The 22,210-nt window shown below is 38.6% G+C and overlaps 3 protein-coding genes and 1 non-coding gene across 5 annotated transcripts; 1 reads left to right on the top strand and 3 right to left on the bottom strand.

Annotated features, from left to right (window-relative positions):
• The first annotated feature begins 3,662 nt into the window (after positions 1 to 3,662).
• On the top strand, positions 3,663 to 8,323 carry LOC110898312 (adenylate kinase 1, chloroplastic). The gene is made up of 4 exons (XM_022145072.2): positions 3,663 to 4,066; positions 4,214 to 4,354; positions 6,196 to 6,468; positions 7,884 to 8,323. The coding sequence occupies exons 1-4, from the start codon at positions 3,776 to 3,778 to the stop codon at positions 8,025 to 8,027; spliced, it is 849 nt and encodes a 282-aa protein (XP_022000764.1). The 5' UTR covers positions 3,663 to 3,775; the 3' UTR covers positions 8,028 to 8,323.
• Positions 8,324 to 9,467: 1,144 nt separating this feature from the next.
• Positions 9,468 to 9,540, bottom strand: TRNAK-UUU. Its single transcript has one exon. It is a non-coding gene; the product is annotated as a tRNA-Lys (tRNA).
• A 364-nt stretch (positions 9,541 to 9,904) lies between these two features.
• Positions 9,905 to 13,451, bottom strand: LOC110898313 (glutathione S-transferase L3). 2 transcript variants are annotated; one of them, XM_022145073.2, is made up of 10 exons: positions 13,296 to 13,451; positions 13,138 to 13,212; positions 12,966 to 13,026; positions 11,649 to 11,735; positions 11,338 to 11,436; positions 11,163 to 11,265; positions 10,613 to 10,686; positions 10,428 to 10,535; positions 10,240 to 10,320; positions 9,905 to 10,145 (listed from the first exon to the last, which is right to left on the bottom strand). In XM_022145073.2, exons 1-10 carry the CDS (start codon positions 13,298 to 13,300, stop codon positions 10,137 to 10,139), a joined length of 702 nt encoding a protein of 233 aa, XP_022000765.1. In that variant the 5' UTR covers positions 13,301 to 13,451; the 3' UTR covers positions 9,905 to 10,136. The 2 variants fall into 2 exon arrangements, with proteins under 2 accessions (XP_022000765.1, XP_022000766.1); XM_022145074.2 differs by having other exon boundaries at positions 13,138 to 13,209; positions 13,296 to 13,411.
• A 2,511-nt stretch (positions 13,452 to 15,962) lies between these two features.
• LOC118485795 (uncharacterized mitochondrial protein AtMg00810-like) lies at positions 15,963 to 16,711 on the bottom strand. Its single transcript, XM_035982247.1, has 2 exons — positions 16,691 to 16,711; positions 15,963 to 16,469 (listed from the first exon to the last, which is right to left on the bottom strand). Exons 1-2 carry the CDS (start codon positions 16,709 to 16,711, stop codon positions 15,963 to 15,965), a joined length of 528 nt encoding a protein of 175 aa, XP_035838140.1.
• Between the last annotated feature and the right edge of the window lie 5,499 nt (positions 16,712 to 22,210).

The raw sequence follows: 22,210 nt of genomic DNA, 5'->3' as shown, positions 1-22,210 counted from the left end.
ACGCGGGGATTCGAACTAGTTAATATACAAAATGAAGTTTTCATGTTACGAATTTCAGAACAAACATCTTGCAACCGCAAGAAGCCATAACAGATCATGTTCAAGACAGATATTGGTTTCATTTTTTTTTCTAGTCAAGAATAACTGATATGATAGTCTGGTAATCTCACATGCTTGAAAGAAATCGTATATCACTCTAACAGTTGAATTACTTGGTATCTTGACATGGTTCTACCCATATAAAGAATGCACAAATTTACTTGGAAGGTTTTCAAGGAACTAACCATTAGCAAGTTAAAAACCCGACCTTCGAATGTTCAACACTCATCCAAGAATGTGGTCTAGGCCAATTTGAAGTTGATGAAGGTATGGGGTAATGGAATAGATGAGAGAATGGAATGGACGAGGTAATGGAATGGACAACGGAATGAAATAGATCATTCCATTCCATTGTGATGTTTGGTTACTCACATGTGAATAGAATGAATTATTACTTTGTACAATTTGATAAACAAAAAAAGATGAAGTAACGAAACACAACTGTATTAAAAACGACAAAAATATAATTGACTCAATAATAATAATAATAATAATAATAATAATAATAATATATTAATGATAAAAAATTAGTAATAGATTTTTCATATATATTAATATTAGTATGAATATTAATAAATATAAATAAAAGTATAAGTATAATAATAATAATAATAACATATTTCTTTCCATTCCTTGAGGGAATGGAAAAAAAAAACACTTACATACCAAGGAATGGAAATTATTATATTTGGAAGGAGTTACATTCCCTTGGAATGCTCCATTCCATTACCACATGATAACCAAACATGTTTATTTTCATTCCATCAGAATGTTTCATTCCATTCCACCTTCCATTCCTTCATACCAAACGCTACCTAATGCTTTATGTTGTATCAGTGATTTTAGAATTTTAACTAAGATATATTTTTATCATTTTACATAAATGTAACAACAATTTTAATCTCTATTAGGCCACCTGGGGCGGTGGGATTTTTGCCCGTGATGGAATTTTTCAACACGTGGAAAATTACAAAACACCATTGCCACCTCCATTTTTCACGCTCCCATTTCTATAACGTGTGCTATTTTTGACGCGTGATGTTTTGATTGTTGTGAGGGAAATTGTTGGGTGGGGGGGGGTTGTTGGGTGTGGGTGTGAGTGATGGACATTTCCACTAAAAAAGTTGTGAGTGATGAAATAATGGTTGATGACATGGCAGAACTTGATTGGATATTGTGAGTGATGGAATTTGTACAAGTGATGACCACCCCTACCCCATTAGTGTTACGTATATAAATCTATTGGTCCGGCGGAGCAGGAGAAATGGAGTTTCAAGGGATCGTGGTTGTTGCTTGTTGGAGATCGTGGAAAGTTAGGAATGAGAATTTTTTTTGGAAAGATACGTAAGATTATTGAAGACGTGAAATCATATGGGTTCTTATGCTATAAAAATAGATCTAAATTCAAGTCAAAAGAATGGTTAGATTGGTTTAATTTTGTTTTCTATGTAAAGTTTGTTTTGTTGGGTTTGCGGTCATGAGCCGGACCAATACATTTGTCTCTGAATTGTTAAGCATTATACGTAGGGCTGTTCATGAGCCGAGCTGAGCCGAGCTAGGGCAAGCTCGGGCTCGACTCGATTATAAACCGAGCTGGCTCGGCTCGGCTCAGATTTGAAACCGAGCTGAAAATCTAAGCTCGGGCTCGGCTTGGTTTTAAATCGAGTTGGCTCGGCTCGGCTTGGTTTGGCTCGATTTAAAAATAAAAATTAATACATAGCTCTCAAAATTTAGTATTCTAAAATATTATTCAATAATTTAAAAGAACATATTCAAAATAAGTTCAACCTAATACATTACAAGCCAAAATCACGTTCAACAACGCAAAATAAGTTTTATATTTCAATTAAATACAATATTTGTTCATTAGTATTAGTACGACAATCAACCTTTAAATATGTCATAGATATCAAACTACAAGCCTAAATACATGTAAATAATAATCATTTTTTGTAATATATTATATGTATATAAAAATAAAATATATTATAAGTAAAATAATTCGAGCTAAGCCTAGCCGAGCTACCAAGCGAGCCCAAACCGAGCCAATTTGACTCGTCATGAGCCGAGCCGAGCTAGGCTCACTTTCTAACCGAGCCATATCGAGCAAACTTTTTTCGAGCTAAATCCGAGCGAGCTTTTTGGACAGCCCTAATTTATACGTAGTGTGAATGATTAAGACCTCTTATCTGAATTGGTCAGACATTTGTCTCTGAATGGTTAAGCATTATACTAGCTTTTAGTGGTTCAGCCTCTTACTGGTTCAGACATCTTAATTGTTTAGCACTTACCCATTCAGAATCGGCAAACAACCCCTTACTCGCCCCGGGTCCAAAAATATTCAAAGATTTTCGAAGACATCTTATAATCTCAACTGATGTGATATATGTCAAATTGCTCTCTGGATCTTTATTATTTATATATATATTTCCTTACTAGATTTACCACCCGCCGCAATGCGGTGGGGATTCAATAGTTATATATCATGTTAGATGAAAGACAAATGTTTCTCACATGACCACAAGCCTGTGTGTAAAACCGAGAAAAAAAATAACTAAGTCGATCTCTGACTTGCACGTTGCGACAGACCTATAAAACGGGGAAAAATAGACGCGTTGCAACGGACATATCAAACAGGAAAAAATAGATGAAAAACGTTGAACCCCACACGCACGTTGGCGCGTGTTAAGTCGGAAATTTAGAACGACACGTTAAACGGAGAACTTATGAAAGATGAAAAGTAAATAAGAGACTAAAGTTGAAAGTAAAAAAATGTTGAGATGAAATTGCAAAAGATGAAAAGCTTTGGATTGAAAGTAAAAAAAAATTAAGGGGTTAAATTGCAAAAGATGAAAACTTTTGAATTAGAAGTGAAAAATCAAATTAATCAAAGGGGTTAAAATACCAAAGATCGAAACTTTAGACTTAAATTGCCAAAGATTGAAACTTTAGAGTTAAAAAAGAAATCAATTAAAGAAAAGAGATAATTAGATTTAGTTAAATTGATGTTTAATATTATTATTATTTAATTAATAAAAGAGATAAATAAAAAATTAAGGATGAGAAATTACCAGAGAATGACACGTGTCCAAAAAGGATTTTTGTTTATTAGTATAGAAAGATTGAGTCCCTCACTATTACAATATCTTCAAGAAGAAAATTGCAACTTTTTTTTTAATGGCTAACGAATCTTTCAAATGGGGTACTGGTGAAATTCACCAAATCCGGATACACTCGCATACGAACCGGAAAAAACTCTCACGTAGGGCCGAAGCCCGTGAATACTCGCCCGAAGGCACGACAGTGCGGTGAGGTAAAACTCGCTTAGTTCAAAGATTGAACTAGCGATCTCCACTTATTCGCCTAGTCTCCCATCATTACCAGTGCTCTTACTATATTTATCTTAAATACTCTAACTCTAATTAATACATCATAGATTGAATAGAGATGAATCCCTTACAACACAAAGTCTCTCCGTACCAGTTAACCACCACATCATTTTTCGCTAAAAAAAAAAGTGTGTTACGGACCCAAATTGGCAAATAAATTGCCTTAAGAATTGGTCGGTGATATCCTTTTACATAACAAGGTCATTTGGTCGTTGACTTTTTGTTTTCTTCTTCACCTCCTCCTGCCCTGTTTCTATCTTCCTGCAATTCAGCCGTCAACTCCACCAATGGCGGCACTCACCCGCCTTCTCAAACCCTCTTCAATCTCCTTCCTTTTCACAAGATCACTTTCCACCACCACCACCGCCGCCGCCGTCATCTCCGATATCGAATCTGAACACCCTAATTTCTCAGATCCCAAATCTTCCAGAAACTTCCAATGGGTGTTTCTCGGCTGCCCTGGTGTCGGAAAGGGCACATACGCTAGCCGCCTTTCCAATCTCCTCGGCGTCCCTCACATCGCCACCGGTGATCTCGTCCGTGAAGAGTTATCTTCCTCTGGACCCCTTTCTCATCAGGTACATATTATATTCATCCATCCTGACCCTTTGTTTATTATGCACTCTGATTTGTGATTTTGGATCATAGATGTGATTCTTTTGGCATTTATTGAATAAAGTTTGCTGCTTGATTCGGTGGGTTATTGTTATTTGTGTGTTATGCAGCTTGCTGAGATAGTGAATCAAGGGAAGTTGGTTTCTGATGAAATTATATTCAATTTATTGTCAAAAAGACTTGAAGTTGGAGAATCGAAAGGTGAATCGGGATTTATTCTTGACGGTTTTCCTCGAACTATAAGACAAGCTGTAAGTATCTTTTGTTATCTGTAACTTAATTTGTGAATTCTTTGTGTGTGTTTATGATGATTGTTGAGGCTTCGACCCGGCCCTAATACCCCAAATCAGTTAATTTGGCAGGTTGCTTAAATTAACGTTTCTTGTTCCCGAAGCTGTAAACCATAATCTATCTAGTATATATAGGTATGTAGTTAATATCCCAATATATCAGTGATATATCGGTTACCGGTTCCCATATCGGTGCAAAATATCAGTCAGAATGTCGTTAGATATTGACCGATATATCACCGATTTTCCGGATATCATTCGTTTTTCTTCTCATTGCTGCTATTAGTGCTTTAAGTCTTAATTGTTAGTTGTTAGTGTTAAATTGTTATATAAATTTAGCATGATATTAAAATTACCGATATCCCACCGTGATAACTGATTTCTCAAAAATCGGTCCTTGACCGATATCTGATATTTTACCGCATTAACTACTTAGATATATAGAGGTGTAGGGACTTTGTAATTCTTTGAGTAACTAATTAAGATATATAACCGCTAGTTGCAATCCTGGACGTAGTTCACACCGACCAAACCGCGTAAATCTTGTGTTACGTTTCTTCGTTTGATTTCTGTTTTGTGCGTGTGTTAGTCTGGTTGTGATTTGTGATCCAAAGATAACCAACAATGATTTGCGCTTTAATAAACAACCAATTATGTTCCTATTTCTTTCGTTCCTATAGCGCTTTATGTGTAATAACTTTGAGCTAATAAGGAAAAAGGCTAAATGCTCTTTCATGTTCGGCGTGCAATGAGTTAGGTTTTAATGATTTTGAGACACTTTCAAGAGATGGTTTTAATGTTTTATAAATTTGGACCATAGCTGGAGTATTTAGGGGAAATCTCATTTGTCTCCTTCTGTGTTCTTAAAGTTCAAAATTTTATATATATTCTTTCTAAATTTGATAATATCATATTTATTCATTTAAAACGCTAAATATATCATTTTTACATCAAAGAAAAAAAAGTCAGTTACCCGGTTACTCTTAACATTGTGTTTCACTGAATGAATTCATAAACAAAGACATCATAATGCGCGGAAATGATGTTATTTTCTGTTTATTTATTCAGCGGACATAATGTTAGTTTCTGTTCATTTTTTTGTTGGAGTTAATTGCCCGGATGGTCCCTGTGGTTTCACGTTTTTTCACATTTAGTCCCCACCTTTTGGAAATAGCAGGTATGCTCCCTATGGTTTGCCATTTTGTTACTCGGATAGTCCCCTGACATTTACTCAGGGGACTATCCGAGTAACAAAATGACAAACCATAGGGAGCATACATGCTAGTTCCAAACTAACTGACATCTACTCAGGGGACTATACGAGTAACAAAATAACAAACTATAGGGAGCATACCTGCTATTTTCAAAAGGTGGGGACTAAATGTGAAAAAACATGAAACCACAGGGACCATCCGGGCAATTAACTCTTTTTTGTTGATTTTTTTTTTTTTTTTTAGTTTTTCAAAATATAAATATGATAGTATGATACTTAGAAGGATGAGTTGAATCCTTTATATGGATCAATTGTGGAAGTGAGCATACTACTAGTTTATTGGAACATAACTGTAGTTATCTAAACTCTCTTGATCTTATATTTGCTTGCTATGTGTGTATGATTGTTGCAGTAAGATTAAAGATTTAAAGTTACACCCAAAATAAGAATAGTTACCAATAACTAATGTTGCAAGCAATTGATTTTTTTTTTTTTTTTTTACTTTTGTGCCTGAATTTGATAAGATTTGTTTGCTGAGTCACAAATCATCTTGGAGTTTCTTTATGTATTTAGTGTTTTTTTTTTTCAGGAAATTTTAGACGAGGTAACAGAAATTGATTTGGTGGTGAATCTGAAACTGCGGGAAGACGTATTGGTTGAGAAATGTTTGGGAAGAAGAATATGCAGTCAATGTGGAAAAGGTTTCAATGTTGCATCAATTAACGCAAAAGCAGAAAACGGTAGACCGGGAATGAGCATGGCCCCACTTCTTCCACCTCAGCATTGTGCCTCAAAGCTCATAACTCGTGCCGATGACACTGAACAAGTTGTCAAAGAACGACTTCGTGTGTACTATGAAAAGGTATTATTATTGTTCCTATTTTACAACTATGTAGTTAAGGGTGGGAGTTGGCTACAAAGTCTATTTTTCCTACAAAGTGTACAAAGTCACAAAACACCACAGTTTCAGTCATGAAACACACTCAAAACCCACAAATAACAAAGTGAAGATTACTAAAACGTCATATTCGTGGGTTTTGTGTTGTGTTTTGGATGATAAGGCTTTGATTTTCGAATGACTAACATGATTGTGTTTTATGTTGATTATCATGTTGTGTTTTATATTCATAGTTTTACGATGGTATGTTTGAAGTTTTTATGGGCTGTTAGGGTTTGGATATTGTGTTTTAGTGATCTTCACTCTGTTATTTGTGGGTTTTGAGTGTGTTTTATGGCTGAAAATGTGGTGTTTTATGACTTTGTACGCTTTGTAGGAAAAATGGACTTTGTAGCCGAACCCCACCCTGTAGTTAATATCCCGATATATCAGTGACATACCGGTTATCAGTCCCCTGCCGAGATAGCGGTACAAAATATTGGTCAGAATATCGGTACCGATAATATCAGCGATATTGTCCGATATTTGACCGATATAGGACCGATAAATCACCGATTTTGCCGATAGCAGTACCATTATTCTTATTTCTACCGTTCATTTTTCTTCTTATTGCTGCTATTAGTGTTTTAAGTCTTAATTGTTAGTTATTATTGTTAAATGTTAGTGTTTTAAGTCTTAGTCAGTTCTTACTTGTTACAATTGCTATATATATAAATTTAGCATGATATTAAAATTACCGATATCCCACCGCGATAACCGATATCTCAAATATCGGTACTTGACCGATATCCGATATTTTACCGCATTAACTACTTAGTTTTACAATAGGAATAATGGATTTTAATAATCCCAACTATTAGCCGTTGGCCGGCAACGGTCCCAACTTAAAAAATAACCAGTGGTGGTCCCACCTTTTCACATATTGTAAACCAATGGACCTTTACTAACAGAAGCATAATTTCTTGAGATTACAATGTTTTGGGCATGTGGAAAATGTCTAAAATACCCTTAGGACCTTGAGTAATGATAATTTGAGAGAATCTTGAGGGAAGTAGAATTTATGATGAAATTCTAATCCTGTTTATTACATGATAAAATATATCAAATGTATTTTTTACATTTTTTTTACATAGTAATTATTTATGATAAAATTAACTAAATAGAGCCTTCCCAAGTAAAATGAGTTGAGCTTGAGCTTTCTTAAGTTAAATGAGCCGAGCTTTAACTTGAAACGACATTCACGATCAAAGCTCGAGCCTTACAAATAAAGTTGAGCTTGAGCTCGCTTAAGTTAAACGAGTTAAGCAAGCTCGGGCTCGACTCATTTATACCCCTACCCTAGAATGAAGATGTACCTCTAATCCTGTTTGGTTTTGCAGAGTCAACCGGTTGAAGATTTCTACAAAAGTCAAGGGAAATTAATGGAGTTTGATTTGCCTGGAGGGATCCCAGAATCATGGCCAAAGCTGTTGGAAGCTCTTAACCTCGATGATTATGAGGTCAAAAGATCAGCAGTGGCATAAAAGATTATTATATTAGCACCTTTTCTTTATAATTAATATTATTTGCATGCATGATTGAGCATGCACACCAAATTTTGGATAATAGAATAAAGAAAATACAGTTGATTTTTTTTTTTTTTTTTTGGTTTTTTCTTGAATAACCGAACATGAGGAATCTTTGTTAGCTGTCTGTCAGCTTTGAATATTTGTTGTACGTTGTAACATATAACATGAAAACATAGTCTTGACTCAAGACTGTCTTGAGTCAAGACTCACCCGTTAAAGTATGAAAGGTTTAGTGACCTTTTGTATTTCAATATCTTAGAAAATTATAAATATGTTTACTTTCTGATAATAAGTGCTCATCTCATTCAAGATTTTTATCTCTATTGCTATGAAGTATGTGAAAGTTCTTTTGTATATTTGTTATACTAGGTTAGAACCCCGTGTATTACACGGGTTGAATAAATGTAATTTTATATATTAAATAATAAAAACTTATATCTTTATGAACCTTGTATATTGTACGGGTTAAATAAATGTAATTTTATATATCAAATAATAAAAAAGTTATATCTTTAAAAACCATGTGTATTACACAGATTAAATAAATGTAATTTTGTATACTAAATACTAAAAACGTCGTATCTTTAAAAAAACCCGTGTATAATCGGGTTGAATAAATCTACCAAATAATAAAAAAAATATATCCTTAAAAACCCCGTATATTACACGTGTTGAATATATATAAAAAAGAGTTATATCTTTTATAAACCATGTGTATTACACAGATTAAATAAATGTATTTTTGTATATTAAATACTAAAAACGTCGTATCTTTATAAAACTCGTGTATAGTCGGGTTGAAAAATCTATCAAATAATAAAAAAAAATTATATCCTAAATAAATGTAATTTTGTATATTAAATACTAAAAACGTCGTATTTAAAAAAAAACCCGTGTATGATCGGGTTGAAAAATCTACCAAATAATAAAAAAATTATATCCTTAAAAACTCGCGTTTTACTCGAGTTGAATAAACATAATTTTGTATACCAAATAATAAAAAAAGTTATGTTTTTAAATAATTAGGATAACATTTAATATTAATTTATTATTGATTTATTTAATATAAGATAAGTAGATAAGAGAGGTATTTGTTTTAAAAATATATTAATTAACAATTTAGATTTGAGGATAATATTTTATTAAACTATGATAAGATTTAATATTAATTTATTATTTATTTATTTAGATAAATATAAATTTGAGGATACTTTCAATGAATGACACGTGTCCAAAAATTGGTTTCTTTTATTATAGTAGTTAGATTCATGAAACAGACCCGAACCCGTGAATTTCGTGTCGGGTTTTCGGGTCGTGTCAGAATTTTCACACCCCTATATGTGTTTGGTTATTGATAGTGAACCTCAATTATATGGCTAAAAAGATTAAAAAAAACGCCATCCGTGGGACTCGAACCCACGACCACGTGGTTAAAAGCCACGCGCTCTACCAACTGAGCTAGAACGGCTTCTTGTTGTCATTCGCTTAAGAAATATAATTAATTAAACACAGTAATGTAATATGCATATGATACCCAACTCAAAGCACATCTCTTTGGGTTGCTTCATTGCTGGGCATGGTTGTAAAAGTCTCGCCTAGGCTCCGAGTATTCGCTACAAGGTAGGCTACCGAGGCTCGAGTATTGTTCGCCTAGGCCAATTACTCCCCGAGTAATATCCACCTAGGCCGAGAAGTACTCACGAGTACTCTTAAATCCGACTAGAGAGCGCCTAGCGACTTTTGCAACCATGTTGCTGGGTGTAAATTTTGATATAAAAATCAGATTGTATTATGTATGTAGTCTTTTTAAACAAAAAATAATACTTGGGATGTCTAGTTTGTCATCTGTTGCACTTGTATATACTACATAAAATAAGAAACACAACACCAGTTCATTTGACAGACACCATCTAGTCTGCAATTATGCAATACATTTATTATCATCATATGTAACAACAAAAGACCATATGTTTCTCCATCTATAAGACAGACACAACACTACTAGTTGACACACATACAACTTTATTCACCCAAAGGATCATGATTCCAAGGACTTCATCAACTTCACTGATCCTGCAACAATGATATATGATGCATTACCTAATTATTTAACCAACATAAAAAAATATAAAAAGAAACTTTGTATGTGCTGCGAAACGCTAGTTACCACAAAACGCTTTTTGTACAACTGAATAACGTGTTCAGGGTCCGCTTTTGTCACTGTGTACGCATCAATTTTGTTCAGTTCCTGTATAAGGTTAATGTTAAAATTAAATACTTCTAAAAACTTGTTGGAATAAGATCATTTGACCATTAAAGCCAATGGAGTTAACCAAAAAAAAAAAAAACTGATACCTCTATCCATGCTGCTAATTTTGGCCTGCCTGAGGTAATATCATATTTGAATACCTCTTGTATGAATATTTGAAACCTTTCTACAAAAGGAATATAAACAAAGTCCACCTGCAATTCATAAGGTTTTTAGCAATAACAACCTGCCCGTAAAAATTTATAGTGGCTCGATTCGACAGAATACTCACCAAACTGATCTCTCCGAGGAAAAACGGACCGTCAAACTTCTGAAGAGCTGATTCCAAGTAATCAAAAGCAACACCTGATCAAATTTCAAATTATAAGTTCATAACTAGTATTTGATAGCTAAATTAAGAGTTAAATGCCATTTTAGTCCCTGTGGTTTGGAACATTTTGCAAGTTTAGTCCAAAGGTTCCATTTTTCGCCTATGGGTCCAAAAAGGTTTCACCATTGCCATTTTAGTCCACTGGGTTAACTTCATCCATTTTTTCTGTTAACGAAAAGGACAATTCGGGTCATTTTATATGTAATTCTGTTAACTAGAAGAGCAATTCGGCCATACAAAATGACCCAATTGCCCTTCTCGTCAACAGAAATAATCGATGAAGTTAACCCAGTGGACTAAAATGGCAACGGTGAAACCTTTTTGGACCCACAGGCAAAAAATGAAACCTTTGGACTAAACTGGCAAAATGGCCCAAACCACAGGGACTAAAATGACATTCAACTCCTAAATTAAATACAAAAGGAGCTATAAGAAAAGTTTTGAGTCACACCAGCTTCTTTCACAACATCTCCTTTAAACGATGATAACACTGTTTTACTAAATGTGTCAGTGTATGTGAATAACTCCTCAGCAAACTCTCGTTTGGCAGGGTCCTATACAAAAGCTTGTTACAACTTTGAGAGGGGGTAAAAATGGAAATGTGACAGATGTTAGTTAAATCTTACATTTGGTAGTAATGCAGGCCCGTCAAAGTGAGCATCTAGATATTTCGCCAAATCCAGACTCTCTCCAATGATTTTGTTGTTGTGTTCAAGAGATGGCACCTTAAATAACATATAATTATCATCGATACAACATTATACACCTTAAACAATTACTTAAACATTATTATTTTTAGAATAAACCTTTTTAAAATCATAAAAGAAAAGAAAATGCTTGCAAGCTATTATATCAAGTGTTTTTGTGTATAAAAAAAGAGCTTGAAATATTTTTCTCATTAAATACCAAATTAAAACTGAATAGCAACAATGTATACCTTATTTTCTGGGTAAACTTTCTCCTTGTACCATGCGGGTCTATTAGCAAGGTCTATAGGAACAAGCTTAATCTTGTCTTGTAGTCCCTACACATCAAAATCCAGATATTTAAAAATGTAAATTTAATTTCGAGATATAAATTCTACCAACATTTTCTATCTTGATCTTGAAGTTACTTGTAACCATTATAGGTATGAGTGTTTGGTTATGCAGTTCTCTACTTAAAATTGGTTATGCATTAAGCAACCTTACCTTAGAGCATTCACATCCAGTGGCAGATCCAGCCTTGTTTTATGGGTTCACATGAACCCACTCGGTTTGGAAAAAAAACTAGTGAGAATCTACCAAAACGAACCTACTGAAAGAAGTTCTTGGATCCACCACTGTTCACATCCAACCCCCTATTTTTTTACCCTTATTACACTAAAAATCACTATCTTTTCTCTCTCATTTTCAATTAAATAATACTTTTTAATACATTTATCATTACATTTTCTCTCACTTCCACTCACAACCACTTTCAAAATATATTAAAAAATTATAAAGAGTGAATAGTGCCCCCTCAAATTTACAGATGATGAACAGTAACATTTTTTCTCCTCTCTACTCGCAACCATCTACCACCACTTTTCATAAAATAAAAGTCTCCCTCACATAATTTGAAGGAAGGGATGTGACACACAAGTATAAGGGAAGGATCTATTTGTAGAACAAAATGAAACATTTATATTTCTAATCATCAAAAACTTAAATATAAAAGAAAGGCATATGAATATGAACTTATCATCCATCTCTCCTTTTATTAAACAAATAAATGAAAAAATAGTTTATTTGTTCATATATAGGAATTTAAAATCATATGAAAAAACCTATTTGATGGTTTTTTACTTTTGATGTATACATAAAAAAACATAATTTTTTCTAAACTGAGTCATAAATTAAAAAAAAAAAAAAAGTTAATGATATGGATTTGTTCTTTTTGTTATCGCAATCATTTAGTATTATGTGATGAATGATACTATGCTCAAGTAGATTAAACAATTAGTCATAGTTGACATACCCTAGAGCTCATTCAACGCAGGTCAAGTATAAACTAAACTGTCACATGAGGTTTAACTTTACTTTAAACTAATAAGGGAATTTAGGTCAAGTATAAACTAAACTGTCACATGATATTTGTCTAATTTTATAATCTTTAAAAACCCAACCAAACAAATCAGATTGAATATTTTATCAAGTGTTTAGGGCTAAAAAAGTGTGCACCTATAAATTATCATAAATAAATTACAAACAATAGAATAGATCCACAAATTTACCTTATAATTCCTGGTGATCCAAACACGCTGTGCGAAGGGACATTGGTAGTTTGTGTATAACCTTCAATTGAAAACAAAATCAAACCAATTAACGAACTTCAGATCACACTAAACCACAAACAAAGTGACACTAAACTCAATTAAACTAATCGATAACATCACGAACGAATACCTAGTGGTTCCGTCGAACAAAGGAGGCGGTTGAGAAGTAGAATCCAACACTGGCGGAAGAACCTCCTTCACGCTACTATCACAAAAATACATCAATATTAACTTCAAAATCAAATTCAAATTGAAATAGAAATAGAGAGAGATGAGAGATGTTCTTACGCCATTATTATTGTTATGAGATGCTTCGAGAAACGGTGAAGTGAAGACAGACGAGAGTAAGACACATGTAACGGGGATATCGTTATATTTATAGAGGGAGTATGGGGTTTGATTATAATTTATAAAGGGTTAAAACGTAACTTTGTGGAAGGATTTTTTTGTGCTTACGTCACCCTTGACGCTTTAGTGACAAATGGAAATAACACTACAAAAGCTTTGTTGAAATGAGAGCAGGTGCTCTGATAGAAACATGACAAACCTAATTTGGTCTCTAATTCCATCCGGATACATTGTTCCTTAACTCATTCGGGGTTGGTTGTGGATAGAGTCATCAGTTTTAACCGAATAAATGAGTTTGAGCTTTGGTTTCGGTTTATTTATTACAACTCTTAGGTGTTGTAGAGGTAAAATGTCTGCAGTCTGCGGATCATATCTGTAGACATCTTCTGCAGAAGAGATGGACCAAACCTCTTCAGTCTGCAAGAAGAAGACTGTTTGTTTTTTAACTACACAGAAGTTTAAAATCCATTTATGCAAATTCGATAAAATTTATCTGCAGATCCTATCAAGAAAAACAACTTTTTTCCCAATAATAAACTTAAAATAATTAATTCATTGCATTTGTAGGTAATGGAATATAATTCATTGCTTCCATATCACTTTCTGAAGAAATGGATCTTAATAAAGTACGTGCAGCCTCAAAACTTGCATTTCTATTTGAAAATCTCAAAAACGTCACCCATGAAATCCCAAATCGAGCATAAAAAGATTGGTTGAATCCCAACAATAACATAAACTTAAACCCCCAAATATAAACAATTTTCACAAACCTAAACCTAAAAAAATGAAATTACCTGTTGTGTTTGGGATGGAGGCGGCGGCGCTAGGAGGAGCCAGGGGGAGACGCGGCTGCGGTGGGAGGAGAGATGGGGGATTCGCGACGGCAGTGGGAAGAGCAGGAGGTCGTCGCGGCGGCTGTGGGAGGAGGGGAGTGGCCACCGACGCTCTGGGTTGAGAGTAGAGGTGAGAGATGACGTCGGTGGGAGGAAGGAGGGTGGTAGCGGCGACGGAGGAGGAGGTGTGGAGGAGGAACATGCTAGGGATTTTTGAAAAAGCAGAGGATAAGAAGAGAAGAGGATGAGAAGAGCCTTGAAGATGTGAGTTCAAGTCTGCACGAGGAAAAGGTCTAGAAGACCTTTTTTAATGAAAGCACTTTCAAAAAACAAACAGTCTGCAAACTCCTACATCTGCGCGTGGTCTGCGTGAAGCATACATAAGAGGTCCAGAAGTACTTCTCAAAAAAAAAAACAAACACCACCTTAAGGTTGTACGGTGTGGACTTACTAGTTACGTCTCTTGTCACATCCTCCCATAGTGCCCCCAATGCCGATTTCAGGGCATTATGGGTGGCTTCGCTAGGCAAATAACGAGCGTGACTTGAGTGGTGGGGGCCACCATAAGTCAGCCAATCAGATTTTTTTTTGTTTTTTTCTTTAAAGGGGACATTAATGTTAACTGGTATAGAGAATAATCTTTGTAATGGTTTGAATTGTATTGAAACTGTATTGTACTCATTAGGGTTACAAAAGAGGGTGTTTATATAGAACACCAAGTTACATATATGGCCCCTACACTACGACACATCATTTACTTTCCGACACTCTCTCTCAAGTTGAGTAGTGGGATCACCAATACTTAACTTGCTCAAGCAGCTACTAAATACGTTCCCGTTGACAGCTTTTGTTAGAATATCTGCAAGTTGATCTTTTGACTGGACATACGGGAGTTCTATGGCACCTTCCTCCAGTTTCTCCTTGATGAAGTGTCGATCTACCTCCACATGTTTTGTTCGATCATGTTGGACTGGATTTTCTGAGATCTGTATAGCAGCTTTATTGTCGCACATGATTTTGGTTGCTGTAGTAGGAAGAAAGCCAATCTCAGTTAGGAGCTTGCGAATCCACAAAATCTCTGCTAGGCCCCGAGCAACCCCTCGGAATTCGGCTTCTGCACTAGATAGGGCGACTACTAGGGATGAGATTTTTTACCGAAATACCGGTACCGTACCGTACCGATCATAAACGGTACCGGTATCGGTAATAGATTTTTTGAAATTCGGTATCGGTAAAAAACGGGTATCGGTACCGGTATTTTTCGGTAAATACCGGTATTAATACCGAATTTAATAATGTCTTTATGTATTTTGTCATTATCTTAGATCCCACTATGAAGTGATATTTTCTTGAACACTGTTTTACAAAGATTAATATCAATATTCTTTTGTTTGGTTATTTTTAATCAATTATGATGATTTTTTAGACATGTTGGAATTTGGATGTTAAAAGTCGAACCCATAGATGTTTACCTTTTGATTTTTTTGACTACTTAATATGTTTACCTTTTGTTTATATTCCTCTATATATTACTCTAGTTCAGATAATAATGGATGGGTGGGTTGCACATGAAATTTTTTTAGGTAAAACAATGGATGACACAAAAGCGGTACCAATGTGGTAAAGTACCGAAATACCGGTACCGATACCGGTACCGTACCGGTACCGAACAATAAATACGGTACGGTAATCGGTATCCACATTTCCTCAATTTCGGTAACGGTATTTACGGTATCGGTACCGGTACGGTACCGGTATCGTACCGATCTCATCCCTAGCGACTACCTTTTGTAACTAGATTTCCTCCGACCATGGTGAAGTATCCTGAGGTTGACCTTCTCGTTCCTTTATCTCCTGCCCAGTCGGCGTCTATATAAGCTTGGATTTCTAAGTGCCCATTTGATTTAAACCGTATACCATGACCTATTGTTCTCTTGAGATACCTGATGATTCTTAATACTGCTTCCATGTGACTCGCTTGGGGCTGGTGCATAAACTGACTCACCACTCCTACTGCATAAGCTATATCTGGACGAGAGTGGGAGAGGTATATCAGTTTTCCCACCATTCGTTGATATCTCTCCTTATCTGCTAGTTCTGCTCCATCTTCCATGTGTAGGCCGTGATTAACCACCATTGGGGTGTCCGCCGGTCTGCACTCAATCATTCCGGTTTCGGCTAGCAGATCAAGGATATATTTCTTCTGACAGATAAAAATCCCTTGTTTAGATCTCAGAACTTCAATTCCAAGAAAGTACTTCAATCTTCCCAGATCTTTCATCTGGAATTCCGAAAAAAAGTTTATCTTTTAACATTGACATTTCCTCTTCATCGTTTCCCGTAAGTATCATGTTATCAACGTAGATAATCAAGCAGGTCACAAGACTGCCCCTACGTTTCAAAAATAGGGTATGATCACAGTTGCTTTGTTTGAAGCCATATTTCTTCATAGCAAGGGTAAACCTTCCAAACCAAGCTCTAGGAGACTGCTTAAGCCCATACAGAGATTTCTTCAACCGACATGTTTCTCCAGCCTTGAAATTCTCATTGAATCCCGGTAGAGCATCAATATAGACCTCCTCGTTCAGTTCTCCGTGAAGGAATGCATTTTTTTACATCAAATTGATAAAGAGGCCAACCTTTATTGGCAGCTATTGAAAAAAAGAACTCTGATTGTATCGATTTTGGCTACTGGGGAGAAGGTTCCAGAGTAGTCAATTCCATACGTCTGAGTATAACCCTTTGCAACCAGCCGTGCATTGTATCTTTCAATCGTGCCATCAGGTCTATGTTTGACTGAAAACACCCACCGACATCCCACTGGTTTCTTTCCTGGTGGAAGGGTGCTGAAGGGGTATGGTCCCAGATCTCGCGTCAGCATCAACCGCGAGTGACCATTACCCTTATCAAAACCCCCACTAGCTAACAACCTACATGTGTCCGTGCGGGAACGCACAGACACAGTGGTTAAATCCAATCTGCCCAATGATGGAGGAGGACTTATCTGGAATATGAGAACGGTATAGTGATGCGGCACGACACCGCATCTGGTGTATGAAAACGGAAGTATTCACAGCGATGCGGCCTAGCACCGCATTCAGTGAACACTTCTATCAATACAAGGGAGCTGGATAACAGCAACAGTCACCACCACGACGATGCGGCTCGGCACCGCATCTCGCGTATTTCTTGATCAAAGAGTGAGACGCGGTAACATCTACAGTTACCACAAACAGCGATGCGACCCGCACCGCATCCTGTGCACTCAGCAAGTGGGACTGACACCACAGAGCAAGTAGCACCAATGGCAGCCGCCTGTCAGGTCTTCTTAAGCTAGGGATGGCAAAAATACCCGAGCCCAATGGGTATACCCGAAACCCGACACAAATGGGACGGGTATACCCGATACCCGACGGGTATTGGGCCGGGTATGGGTTTATTTTTAAAAATTTTCGCGGGTATGGGTCGGGTATGGGATTCGGTGATACCCGACCCGATTACCCGAAACCACATACCCGTTTACCCGAACTACATACCCGATCATATACCCGATTTTTTTAATTTTTATTTTTATTTTCCATTAACACTTGTCTATTGTTGATTTATTTTAGTATGATCATAATGTGAAAAAATTAATTTTCTTTTATTATATGCATTTGATAATAGTATTACATTTTGTATGTTGTGAAGTATATACATGTAAGTGTATAAGTATAATAAAATTATTATTAATTTATAATAAAACTTATATGTATGTAATGTATATCTTTAATTTATAATAGTTGATATATAAATAAAATTATATAATAATTATAATAGTAAAAAATTGTATTTAGAAATCCCAACGTATATCTTTTAACAAACTAATGGGTATACCCGGTACCCGCGGTTATACCCGATACCCGACGGGTAATTACCCGACGGGTAATTACCCGACAAATACCCGACGGATATTGGGTCGGGTATGGGACACGATTTTATAACCGGGTATGGGTATGGGATTACCAATACCCGACCCGAACCCGACCCATTGCCATCCCTAACGTAAGCGACAGACTGACGTGGCGTCATCTCCGCAGCCGACATGCCTGACACACCTGCAAATGTGCAGCATGCCGTCAGTCTATCCATCCACCTCCTCCTCACTCCTCGGCTATAAATACCAACCCCCAAACCAGGTTTGAGGTATCTCTTCACAACTCTCTCAATACTACTACTATCATACTTTGCTTCCCAAGCAGACTACTGATTCTCACATCGGAGAGTGGTAACAAGGAGCACCCCCCACCCCATCCTCCTTGTTACGAGTCACGGTTTGTTTCCTTGTGCAGGAGATCAACCGGCAGGCGATCCAGCCAGCGATCCTCGAGAGGAAGGGATTAACCCTTCTTAACGAGACCAGTGTGTTAACCCTGCCCGGTTAACCATTGTTTCATCATTGGCGCCTACCGCTACTCTTAAGCACTTTTTTGTACCATCCCTCTCCCTCTCAACAGATCATGTCTGATCGTCCGAATAACACTACTGGGGATAACCTAAACCCCACCAACTCAGGGACTGCGAGGATCACTCCTCCAATCCCAAATCCTAACCACATTGGCACATCAACGCAAAGGGGCCATCCCTAACGTTCGGACACGACCTATCACATTACGCATCTGTGATCCCTCCGGACATGGACCCTCACACCTGGTGTGAGCAGCAGGCAGCCCTGCTGGCCGCAACATACAACCGAGCTTGTGCTGAAGCGCAAGTACAAGCCGGGCCTACCCCGGCACCACATACACCTGCGGTTCGTATATTACAATACGACGGCAGGGCACCCTCACGTCCAGCCTCCAGAAGCAGGCGTGAAGACTGTGGATCCTCTTACTGTGAGGTCCGCACAATAAATGAGGACGATTCCTCATATGGGTGTCGCACCAGAGGCCCAATACAAAGCCGCCTGGGCCCACAAGGCGATAACAGGCGGCAATCAACAGTCCACCGCGGTTCCGGCATCCAAAGCCGGCTGGGACCGCATCCCCAACACGAAGGATATGGCCGCACTGACCCGGACGACCATACATATTGCGGGGATTCTCATGACACTAGCAGTAGACCGGGAGGACGCAACTATTCTCCTCCCACTCACCCCCGCAACACATACCTCCGCGCTGCAAAGCGCCCCGAGAACCAACCCTACAGGCCAAGAGCCGCGGCCGAAAACTCTAAATTCGCCCCAAGAATCGCACGCGCCCATGTCACCACCACAAAATTCCCATTCAACATTGGGAAATACATCGGTTCGTCCGATCTGAACGATCACATGAATATTTTCATGGGCGCAGGGTGCAACGGCAGGTGGGACGAGCCCACCTGGTGTCATTTTTCCCCCAGACCCTGACGGGTCTTGCCAGAGCTTGGTTCGATTCTTTGCCAGTAGGATCACTAGCCTCATTTGAGGAACTACATGCAAAGTTCCTCGCACACTTCAGCCAGCAGCGACGTCATGAACGTGATTCAATGGACGTCATGAATATCTGGCGCAGGGACGACGAATCTCTCGAAGCATTCGTCGTCCGATACAATAAAGAATGCCTGGAGATAGGCGACGTGGCCAACCAAATGGCACGTAACCACTTCATCAAAGCCGTCAGAGATGAACAGATGGCTATAACTATCTCCGGCAAAGACGACTTGCCGAAGAAATGGGAGGATGTCATGGCTGCGGTCAAGACATACGCCCAGACTCAGCGGTCCCTTAAACCGCACCTCGCAAAGGCACAGCCCCATGCGGAAGGCCAAACCTCCCGCTACGAGCCCAAGCGCAACAATAAGCGCAACCGGGATACAGGGAACCGCGGCAGCGATTCCAAACCTTATTTCCCGCGTACCAACCAGTTTGACGCAAGGGCAACAATTAACGCCCAACGGGATAACCGGGCGTCAAAGAAAGAATCTCAGGACCGCAACTGGACCGAGATCACTAGGTCGCCAAGCGAAGTCCTTCTTAAGGACGCGCAGTACCTGCGACCGGCCCAACCAATGAAGTCCAAGAAAAATCAAGATCTCACTCTCTATTGTTAGTATCACAAGGACTCGGGCCACACAACAAACAACTGCATCAATCTCCGACTGGAGATTGAGTGAGCCCTAAAGGAGGGGAAACTGCAACACTTGTTGCTCGGTGGGCAAAAAGCCACCAAACGCATCACCCCCCATAGCGAGGGCACCTCCTCAGGGAAGAGGACCATGTATGTGGCCTCAACCCATATGATCAACGGAGGCAAAGGAAGGCCGCGCAAGGCGGCGAGAAGACCGGACAATGACTGGAAAGACAAGCAAGTCGTCTTCCCAAAAGTCCGAGGCGGTCCGCGCGACAGGCGCGCCGTCGTTATCACCGGCCAACTAGCTCATTACCGCACCGAGCGATTATTCATCGACCCGGGCAGTACTTCTGATATCATATACGAGCAGTGCTTCAACCAGTTCGATCAGGAAGACAAAGATTGGTTGCAAGCAGTGGATTACCCGTTGGCCGTGTTCGCAGGGGAAACAGTCTTTCCCCTTGGCCAAATTACGTTTTCGGTGCGCCTCACCAGCGGAAGGCACACACGAACAGAAGAGGTAAACTTCATGGTTTTACCTCATACTTCCAAATATGACGTGCTCCTTGGGAGAGAATCCCAAGGTGATTTCAACATGATTACGTCCGTACCCCATTCTGCAATCGGTTTCCCAACCGAAATAGGGGTCGCGATAATCTATGCACGCAGGGAAGTTATGACGTCGGACGAACTGCGTCCGACCAAGATAGCAAGGACGACCCCCAACAACCAACCAGAAAAATGGGTCCTCAACGCAAGATACCCAGAACAAAAGGTCACGTTGGGCCACACCTTGTCCCCCAACACCAGAGCGCACCTGAAGCAGCTTCTTTTCAGGAACCAAGATATTTTTGCGTGGGCACCCGCAGACATGACCGGAGTCCCGTGCGACATCGCGTAACATTTCCTGAATACTTTGCCAGGTATCAAGCCGGTGATCCAAGGCCAACGCCACCTTGGATCAGCAAAAAACCAGGCGATGCGTGAGCAGGTCGAAGAACTGCTCTCCGCAGGCATCCTGCGGGAAGTCAAGTACCAGACTTGGTTGTCCAACCCGATCATGGTAGAGAAACCATCCGGGGGCTGGCGCATGTGTGTCGATTATAAAGACCTCAACAAAGCCTGTCCCAAGGATTGTTACGCACTTCCGGAAATCGACGAAAAGGTCGATAACCTCGCACCATTTCGATGGAAGTGTTTCCTCGATTGTTACAAAGGCTACCACCAGGTACAGATGGCAATCGAGGATGAAGACAAAACGGCATTCCGCACCCCTACCGGAAATTATTGCTATACAAAAATGCCATTTGGATTACGCAACGCGGGTTTAACCTATCAAAAACTGATGAACGACACTTTCCGCGGGCAAATCAGCAAAGGTGTCGAAATCTACATGGACGACCTAGTCGTCATGAGCATGGAAGAGGATACCATGCTCACTGATATCGAAAGAACATTCCAAACTCTGCGAAGCGTCAATATGAAGCTCAATCTAGGGAAATGCTCGTTTGGAATGGAAGAAGGCAAATTCCTCGGATTCATCGTAACCAAAGATGGATTCAAGGTAAACCCGGAAAAAGTTCAGGCGATCGAGCGCATGCCATCGCCTTCAACGATGAAAGAGATGCAACGACTAGCCGGCAGGCTAGCCGCACTAAATAGATTCTTAGCCAACCATGCAGCTAAGTCTTATCCTTTCATCAAGACCCTGCGGAACTGTCTAAAGAAAGAACAATTCCAATGGACCGTAGAGGCTGAAGATGCCTTCCGGGAAATGAAAGAATGTTTGATACAACTCCCAACTCTAACCGCACCACGTAAAGACGAACCACTTATATTATGCCTATCTGCCGCAGACAATACGGTAGGTGCGGTACTAATAGTGGAGCGGGAGGGAGTCCAAACACCCATCTACTACATCAGCAAGATGCTC

The sequence above is a fragment of the Helianthus annuus genome, chromosome 13 (genome assembly GCF_002127325.2).
Source record: "Helianthus annuus cultivar XRQ/B chromosome 13, HanXRQr2.0-SUNRISE, whole genome shotgun sequence".
In the NCBI taxonomy this organism is placed as follows: Eukaryota; Viridiplantae; Streptophyta; class Magnoliopsida; order Asterales; family Asteraceae; genus Helianthus; species Helianthus annuus.
Note: the sequence above shows the minus strand (reverse complement) of the source record. Positions and strands in the feature narration are given on the sequence as shown.